Source organism: Siphateles boraxobius, unplaced genomic scaffold (genome assembly GCF_051911475.1).
Source record: "Siphateles boraxobius isolate OS27281-9 unplaced genomic scaffold, OSU_SipBor_1 15, whole genome shotgun sequence".
Taxonomy (NCBI): Eukaryota; Metazoa; Chordata; class Actinopteri; order Cypriniformes; family Leuciscidae; genus Siphateles; species Siphateles boraxobius.
Window position 1 is genome coordinate 45,336 of NW_027508755.1, and position 9,665 is coordinate 55,000.

A 9,665-nucleotide genomic window follows, 5' to 3' on the forward strand; every position below is an offset into this window, starting at 1 on the left:
TTTACCCATTTGATTGTGTTTGAGTCCTTGACGATATGGCCACAGACAAATGTCCCTGCTTCAGATGAAATAGTTAATCATGTACTGAAGAGAGCGTTAGCAGGTGCATCTAGTGCTGATGGAATGGTTGAATCCGTGACAATTATAATATATTATGTATTACAATTATATTATATTTTTTCAGTTCTGAACCAAGGTAATTTATTGTTATTGTTGTAATTTATTCCTTACATAATTTTCACAGGCATCAATTCAATTTGGTCTGGCAAAAATGTTTGTGTCCTGATGGCCAAAATTGGGCCATACAAAATTTTTGCCATGGACATATCAAAGGTTGCACCTGGCAGGAAAGTGGAGAGTGAGGTACAGTATTCAGCATTTTCAGTCTAAAGAATACTAATATACAGTATATAAAACATTTACACACACACACACACACACACACACACCTACACACACACCTACACACACTAACACACACACACACACACACACACACACACACACACACACACACACACACACACACACACACACACACACACACACACACACACACACACACACACACACACACACATATATATTCAAAACATGTTACAATCCAGGACCAATGTAACACCAATATGTTTGTTTCTCTGAAGGTTATTAATGCACACATTTTTATGTTGGTGAGGAAGCATAACCAGGATAACGAGGACCAGGCATACATGATAGACTCCTACGCAATGACCCAAATATGGGAATGGGTCATATCACACCTTAAGCAGGGTAACTTTATCGGACTGAGACTATGTAATAAATATTTTACAAAACAATGTCCTTATCTGATTTAACAATCTTTTCTAATGATGATTCTTTTTCTTCATTGGTTATTTTCTGTATTGCTTTATTAATTTGATTTAGTAATCTGTTTTTATTATTATTGTTATTTTAGTGTGATCCACGCCAGTATAAAGTTCTTCTGAGTGTGATAAATGAGCATGATCACTGGACTATTGCTGTGAGTATCCATGAATACACCTCACAATGAAGTCCATAGAAAGTTGCAATCAAATCTCATTAAACTTGTATCAAATGTAAGTCTTGCAAATATGTGTAACGTTTAATGTCCAATGATGATGAAGGTAAACAAGGTACTAAACAACAAAACATTTTAGTCAATAAAGCAAAACAGATAATCCAACGTTAGCAAACAGAGACTACTTTTCTCAATCATTTGTGAAATAAAAGCAACAGTTTAGAAAATTATTTCAATATGTAGCAACTAATATACATGTTGTGATTTGTTAATTTTCAGGCCATTTATCCATCCCAAAAAAGAACAATTTTTTTGGATCCTATGGGAGAATCATCACGCAAACTGCACAAGTGCCTGGAAACCACTAAGTAACAAATGCAAAGAATATTTACTATCTTTCTTATAGGTACAATGGAATTGTTACATGAATTTATCAATTTTCTTTGTAGAGCCTTTATGAGGAGTAAAGGCTGCAAAGTGTCAAGGTGGACGTGTGACACAGTTCATCACCCTGTGCAACGTGACGGCACATCTTGTGGTGTTTTTGTATGTAAGATAAGCATAAAATAGATTGTTAGATTGTAATAAGTGTGTTTAGTTATGTTTATTTGAAATACTACTTTTTAGTTTTCAGAAAAACTCCTGACAGGCCAGTCAATAGTCTTCGCAAACACAGAAAAGGCAGTAAACCTTTTAAGAAAAAACTTGGCAATGAAGCTTATGCAGGAATCAGGTAACTGCTGGTAAAGGGGTATTACTTTAACAGAATGCAAAAAAGTTCAGTTTCCAATGAGTATAAACAGTGCATTACATATCGACAAGTACAAATATTCTTGTTCTTTATGTTTAAGCACATTGTGTTTTGTAATATTATGATTTAATTAAAGAAGAAATGGTCAACTAATGCTAGAAACCTATGCAATTCTAGTGTTTCGGTATAGTAAAACATGCACAAATCAGAATAAATTCCAAAAGTCTTTTTTAGTAAGAATAGGAGAAATATGCAGGTGACAAATCAACAGAGCAACTGCACAAAGAAACAAAGGGCTTAAATACACAGATAGAGAAAATTAACTAGAACAGTAACAGGTAGGCCTATGCCATTCAATTAAAAACCAAGGAACACAGACAAAACTGGACATAAACAGTTAATGCTATTATAATGAGTAAGTATATTTTTGAATATAATGTTAGCATTGTGATACTTACATTTGCTCATTCTTTTCTGCTTCCAACACGTCAACATTGAGAACTGACTGTTCACCTGCTAACCTATATATACCACCCCCCTGATATGTGCCACTGTAGCAAGATAATGTTATTCACTTCACCTGCCAGTGGTTTTAATTCTATGGCTGATTGCTTTATGATTAATCCAGTGTCTAAATGTTATTGACACTCTGTACACTTTTGTAGAAGATTTGAGTGATCTCTGTAGGTTCTGTGGAGAAGAAAATCCAAGTGACCCAGTCTTGCCACCTGCTTGGGTAATGGGACTTTTTTTAAATTAGTTTTTAGTTTATTTATTTTAAAAATAGTTGTAACAGATTAATCTAATCTAATGTTGAAATAAAATTATTTTGTGACATTATATTTTATGATCATTCAGATTGCCTGTGATGGATGTGACAGGTGGTACCACCAGTCATGTGTTGGCAACCCACCAGCAGAGGCAGATTATTATTGCCCAGCTTGCACTACATAGACCAAGGTAAATTATAGACCAAGATTTTCCCTTATCTTGTTTAGGCTCTCTATCCTGCACATGTTCTCTGACACAACTGTAAACTATCATTTATCGCAGTGTTCATCCACTGCATTTGCGCTCATGAAAATTACACCTGTTGATCCTTTGCTATGATCTTTCTGCTATTTAAGTCTCTGTTTTTCCACCTCTTTGTCAGTTTATTGTTTGACTGTGGTGTGCATGCTATTTATAGATGCTCTACTTTGTGATTTACCCACCTTGTCCAGTCTAGCCTAGTCCTGTCCTTTCCTGTCTTGTGTGTCCATCGTGAGCTCTGCTCAGTGAAGCTGCCTGCAAGACTGCTTCTCTGTGCTACTGAGTCTGCGCTCATATGTCCCTAAGTGTATCCTGTCTACCATCATATCTCTTACACTCCGCTTGGTTGCTGCCAGGCCATTTTTGAGTTTCCTTCTCTAGTTCTGCGTCCGCCAAGATGGCCGGTGAATGGCAGACTGCCAGACTGCCTTATGTCACTGAACAGTAAATCTCAGTAACCAGCTTTCGCTTTTTGGTCCTTTCTCCACATTGCGACAAAGCTGAATTGTGAGTTTTCGAAAGTGTGTATGTTGTTGAAAGTATGTAAAGTGTGTAGGTTTTGTGTTTTTGTTTAATAAAAAATGTTTATAGTTTAACAGATTCAGTGTATTGTTATACATCCCCTATTATACACTTAAATACATCACCAGCATCACTGCAGTGTGTTATGAATACTAAAAATGTAATATTGCAGGGGGGGGGACCACTTTTTCTGGGCCAGCGGGTAAAACGGTTCCCCCTGTGTGCTCAGTGTAAGAGACTGATGGATGGATGACAGTGTTTACACATGAAGATGAATAATGACGTGAGATGATGATTTTCGTCTTGCTGTTGCGCATGCGCGCTGAAGGGGAAACAGGGGAACTCAATTTTCCGGAACACCGGGACTGCTCAGTTGTGGACTGATGGCTGGAGGTCGAGGTGTCTCCTGCATGCTTCTGTGTATTAGGGCTGATCTTGTTCAGCTGAGCTTTTTCTTTAATTTGCAGGAAATCCTTTTCAAATTGTTTCAGCTTCCCCTGAATCATTACAGTCCCATTTTTATATAGGTTCGCTGTTATCGTGACATCTGAATCTGAATCCTCCCCTTCTTTAATCTGCAGTTTCCATCCATTACTGATGCTCTTTCTGATTACTGTGGGGTAATGATGTCTGATCGCTGAGTGCCAGGCTTCGGGGTCTTCTGTGTAGAATATTGTGTTACTGACCTCTCCATTCCTGTACAAGTCTGAGTACAGGGTTTCTGGGTTGTCCTTGAGGAGCTTTTCTTTATGTTTTTTCTTTAGGATCTCATTGGTAGCTTTGGATGGGTATGTTATAGGGACTGATTCTGTCATTTTTCAAATATTCTGACAGTTGCTGGCAGTTTGTTGTTGTTGTTGTTGTTTTATGAATGTTTATATCTACTGGAGTTAGCCCTTATATTGTAACTTAATTAAATCACAGTTTTTGGGCAAATCTTTCTCCAAAACAAAGGTTGTTGATTGTAGATATTTTCTGTACTCACTCTGAGTTTCTCTTTTCCTCTCTCTCTCGTGGCAGTTGTGGGGCCTTTAAGCCTTAGTTCTGTCAGCCTTCTGTCTGTTGGTTGTCAGCTAGTTGTCTTCTGCTGAATTTTCTTGATCAGTTCAATGTCCTTTTGTAGTTAATATGTTGCAGAAGGTCTTATTTTATAAAGTTTTATAAAAACTGATTGTCTGTCTTGTCTTAAAACAACATTTAAAAAGCAAAAAATCAGGAGCTCATTTTCTTGCTGCTGCTGCTGAACGGAACTTCCCCTCACTCTCAACTCTCAAGAACTACTCTCTCTCTCTCTCTCACTCTTAGGGCCTGTTAGTTTGATGCACATCCAATGGACTGTTAAGTTTTGAACACTAATGTTAGAAAATATTTCACAAAGCTATCTATCCGACGATGTTCATGATATCTGCCGAGTGCTTCGAGAGAGTCTGCCCATCAAATATACATCTGATCTGGTTCATCTAATTTTATTTTCGATTTTGGCTTCCAAGGATTATAAAAAGAAGATGTGAGGTAAAACTATTAAAAACTAGCCGCGTTCGTCTAACGTTAGTGCTTCATCTTTTTCTTCACAGCGCGCTGTCATTTCTCCAAATGACAGCGCGTTGTGAAGAAAAAGAGGAAATTCTCCCTAACGTTAAACCCAAACTGCACTGAGCACAATCAGTGATTGTTGTAAAATTGCTGATTCTAAATTGCGGGAGGTGTTTGACTGTAAAAAGTGCTATTATAAACACAATGATCTGCGCAAGAGACGTTGACCCTGTTCCCATGGCGGCGCGCGCTCGGAAACGGACTGCAACTAGACAAGCGAACTATATTTTGGGTTTCATGTGCGCGTCTAAACGATTAAATACAGACAAAAAAAAAACCGAATGCGTCTTCTATATTCCACATGTCTCTGTTGATTCATCAGACGTAGATAAACGAACACAGGCCACACAACAGCTGGAACCGGCATTTTCTGAATGAAAATAGTAGTAGACACGTTAACGCTGCGTGTGACGTAGTGAGGTTTGCTGCGCGTGACGTAGTGAGGTTTGCCGCGCTAATTTGCATATAGTGGTGTCCCATTTCATAGGGAAAGATCTTCAACTCCACTTCCCTTGTTGAGGGGACTTTAATTTCGAGGGCACTCAAAACCAAGTGGAAGTTTTAAGGGGGGAGAAATGGGACAGGGCCTTAGTCTCACTCTCACTGTCAGTCTCACTCTCAGTCTCTCTCTCTCTCTCTCTCTCTCTCTCTCTCACACACACACACACACTATCTCTCTTTATTCCTCTCTTCCAGAAGCCTGGTGTTTTCAAGTAGCCTAAGTATTGCATTTTTTTATTTAAATCTTGTTCTGTTTTGGTTGTGTGAAAGAAGTTCTTCACAAAATCTGTCACTCTCTTACTTTATCTATAATAGAAATGCCAGGCCAGGGGTCAACCAGGCGAAACTGTACGGTCTGCCATAAAGATCTAAATGTGGCCTGCAAAACTTTCAACACATGCAAGAAAGAACAGCCACATAAGCTGAGGCTAGAAAAGAAACTAAAAAGATTTGATCAGAAGAGGGAGAGCTGGGTTCAAATGCAAAAAAATAATCGGACTACCTCTCATATACAGGATGAAACTCTGTTGTTGGTATGCAATTTCTTGTATTGTTTTTATGCAGGTTATTTTCCAAATGTTGCTAGATATAGTTTTAAATAATATATGTAATTTTGTATGTGTGTCCTTGTATTTTTAGCTAGAAAAATTGCAGGCCCTGGGGTTAAGGGGGTTTTTACTTCTCTCCAAGCCTGGATAAAAGCCAAACAATTGGGTGTCTGAGGTTTTGGCACCCCGCTGCCAGCTGAGTGAGACATCACACACATGCCTTGAAAGAATTAAGGGCATGTATGATATTGTTATTCAAGGTAAGAATATTCTGTTATTTATTTTAGAAAATGTCCTGTATTTGATGCTGTCACAGCCTCACAGGTAAGCCTGTGGTTTCCTTCTCTTGACTAATAGATCATTCAGATTATCATTGATGGTTTTTGCTTACAACTAAAACTAAACTAATTGGGAGAGGTTAAAAGCTAAGCAGCGAGCTATTTAGCTGCTCACGTTTAAGTACCAATAAAATAACATTCATTTTATCTGCTTGGTTTTCATTTTAATCTTAAATAAAATAGAGCGCACACACCAGGCGATCCAGTATATTTGGCTTTTATACTAAACCAAGCTTGAACTGTGATGGTGGATTAAAGAAATGAAATTTCTTTTATAAACGCATGCAGATATGCTGCCTTTTTTCACTAAAACAGTGTCTGGCCCTAAACTTAGTGATCCATGTTCATTATAGATGTTGCAGATCAGGGCTCTAAACTTTTTAGGTGGTAACACTAGTCCTAGCAGAGTAGCTGGTGTGATGAGCGCACTGGCGCCGTTTTACGGTGGCTTCCGTCACATCACCAAAGTGGATGCTGCACACTGGTGGTGGTTGAGGAGAACCCCTGATATGATTGTAAAGCGCTTTGGGTCTACAGTAGTACATATGAAAGTTCTAAATAAATGTGTCATTCTATTCTATTCTATTGAATTGAATTGGAAGACAATGTAATTAGCCATGCTATAATTTTAATTATAAAATTCCAGTAGAAAAAATGGCACAATTGGTCATCCACCAGACTATCTCAAACATCCATCACATGTCTTGAGAACATTCACCTATTAAATCAATACAGCTTAGGAAGAAGTAGTTTGGTAGAACAGCACTTGTTAGGTCTATACACATCTCTTTTTGCTACTACGACTGCAACTAACGATTATTTTTACTGTTGTTTTTTTCTTCTTGATTAATCGATTAGATGTTTGTTCTATAAAATGACTTAAAATTGTGAAAAAGGTTGATCGATGTTTTTCTAAATAATTATGTACTTCTACAATGCAGGCTGGACCCCACATGTAATTGAAAGTTCATCAGCCCCAGTTGAACCCCCAACAGGACCAGCAATGGTCATATCAAATCAGCAGGAAGCAGTGGCCCTGCTTAATCCCCTAACAGCTCCAACGGGACCTCCAGCAGCCCTTATTGGACCACCGAAGTCCCCAATTGGACAGTCAGTGTCCTCTTTAGCACCCTTGGTAAAGCAATCCCAGAACCTGGGGAAAAGACCCCACTCCCCAGAAGGACCTTCAGCAGCCTCCCCAGTTTCTTTTGAAAAAGGTAAGCATGAAAGGAGCTACAGTATATGAAGAGTATTGAAAATAAGTTATAAGCCCCACAAAACCATACTCTTACTTTGTGTAATGTGAAACTGTAAACGAATTCAGAGTCCCGAAACCTTTATTATTATTAAAAAAAAAACAGTTTTCAACATTGATAATAATAATAATAAATTACACAGTGTGTCTGTGAGCAAGGCACTTTACTCCGGGGGGATTGTCCCTGTAAGTGCACTGTAAGTCGCTTTGGATAAAAGCGTCTGCCAAATACATATATATATATATATATATATATATATATATATATATATATATATAAATGTTTCTTGAGCATCAAATCAGCATATTAGAATGATTTCTAAAGGATCATGTGACACTGAAGACTGGAGTAATGATAATGAAAATTCAGCTTTGGGATAACTGAAATAAATTACATTTTAAAATATAACCAAATAGAAAACAGATATTTTAAATTGTAAAAATATTTCACAATATTACTGTTTTTGCTGTATTTTGGATCAAATAAATGAAGCCTTGAAGATAGGAAGTCTTCTTTTAAAACATCAAAAAATGTAACCGTTTTAATAATGTTGGCCACCACTGTATATATATTTTAAAATGATTATTGGATTAGAACCTCTCATCAAATTCCATGAACTGCTGCTGTTGTCATTACTTCATTACTTCAATCATGCCTGTGTTTGCCCATATTTAAGACTTTGTTTCTGGGTGTTTTGGTGTCGTCCGCATTCGTAGTGCACAATATATTGACTCACTATCGTAATTGCAATATCACGTTGTGCAATATCATATGAAAATGTTGCAGAATGTATGCAATATTCCTTTTATTTTGTGGAGAGTTGCATCCGTCACTTTTGAAATGTGTAGGACACCTGGTTGTATTATTCGAAATTGGCCTGTGTCTAAAGAGCATTCTTTAAAGGTCTCTGTCTCACCTTGGAAAAACATTTTGACAAATAAAGCCCAGTCTTCATTATAAACTGTGCCTAATTGTATTCCTCATGTGGGTGACATGGATGCAACATTTAGCAAATGTTTTAAAATATTTTTTTACATATTTTAAATGTTTCTCTATACTTAACAGATGAAGTTGTGGAAGGAGGCTGTCCTGCTCCCACTATCGTGCGGCCGAATAAAAGGAAAGGTGTGTTGATGTAATGTGTGTAATCCATACATTGGGATTTATATTAATTGTTGTGAGTCTTCATGAAGGCTGTATTTGCATTTGTAAGTGGCTGTGGTCTATTAGGTTTGGGCGATGTCCAAATTAATATGTTCAATTGTTTATTTAACAGTAGGGCTGAACAACTAATCAAAATCTTATCGAACCCGCAATATGACCTACTGCAATTTTCAAATCACAGGAGGTGCAATATTTGTTAAAGGCAAAATTTGTGTTAAAATACCATTTTAAATGAAATATTGTGGCGCTGCAGAGATGTCCTGGGCCTACACATCATATTCTACAGCTCTTTGTTAGATACAAATCCTTGCAGAAAACCCAACATAAACATTTAAATATGTTGTTATTACCTTGTTTAACAGTGGAAGTTGTGGATGGAGGCTGTCCTGCTCCCGCTACAGTGCGGCCGAAAAAAAGGAAAGGTATGTTGATGTACTGCTTGTCCAGCTTTCTGTATAGGAGTGTGGACTGAATGCCACAAAATTGATTAGTGTGAGCTGTAGTACCTTGCTACAGTCTTCTGGCAATTATTTGGCAACATAATAGCATAGTCAGAAAGTAACATACATGTTTTTGCTTTTGGTTTTGGTTTTCACAGTCAAAAGCATGTTAGTCTTTGCTATGATTTGAATTCATGGATTTAACTTGTCTTTGTTTGCCAATATATTTATTACAAATGCCCAACCCTAAAGTTTGTGTTGATTACATTTACAGTAAATTACCAGTGTTCAATACAACTTCTGTACCATAATAACTACAATAAAAAAACTGTAACTAAGTACAACCCATTCTAGCTTAATAACCACTTATCATTCTATAATGGCTTGTTTATAGTAGTGTTAAGCTTTGTGAATGTAATATTGGTTTCCTTTCAGAATGCCCACATACAGTGACAGGGAGCCAGGATTATTACCCTGTGAAGAGCGTTGCCAAATACAA

At 37.3% G+C, this 9,665-nt stretch overlaps 1 protein-coding gene across 1 annotated transcript in view; it reads left to right on the forward strand.

The window, feature by feature from the left end:
• The first annotated feature begins 5,710 nt into the window (after positions 1-5,710).
• The window catches only part of LOC143738551 (uncharacterized), a 5,649-nt gene continuing 1,694 nt past the window's right edge, over positions 5,711-9,665 (forward strand). Inside the window, exons 1-6 of the mRNA XM_077230555.1 lie at positions 5,711-5,953; positions 6,060-6,228; positions 7,248-7,523; positions 8,628-8,687; positions 9,089-9,148; positions 9,602-9,665. The exon at positions 9,602-9,665 is cut by the window's right edge and continues 10 nt beyond it. Of these exons, the coding sequence (XP_077086670.1) occupies positions 6,207-6,228; positions 7,248-7,523; positions 8,628-8,687; positions 9,089-9,148; positions 9,602-9,665 (482 nt within the window). The 5' untranslated portion in view covers positions 5,711-5,953; positions 6,060-6,206. The remainder of the gene's footprint in view (positions 5,954-6,059; positions 6,229-7,247; positions 7,524-8,627; positions 8,688-9,088; positions 9,149-9,601) is intronic.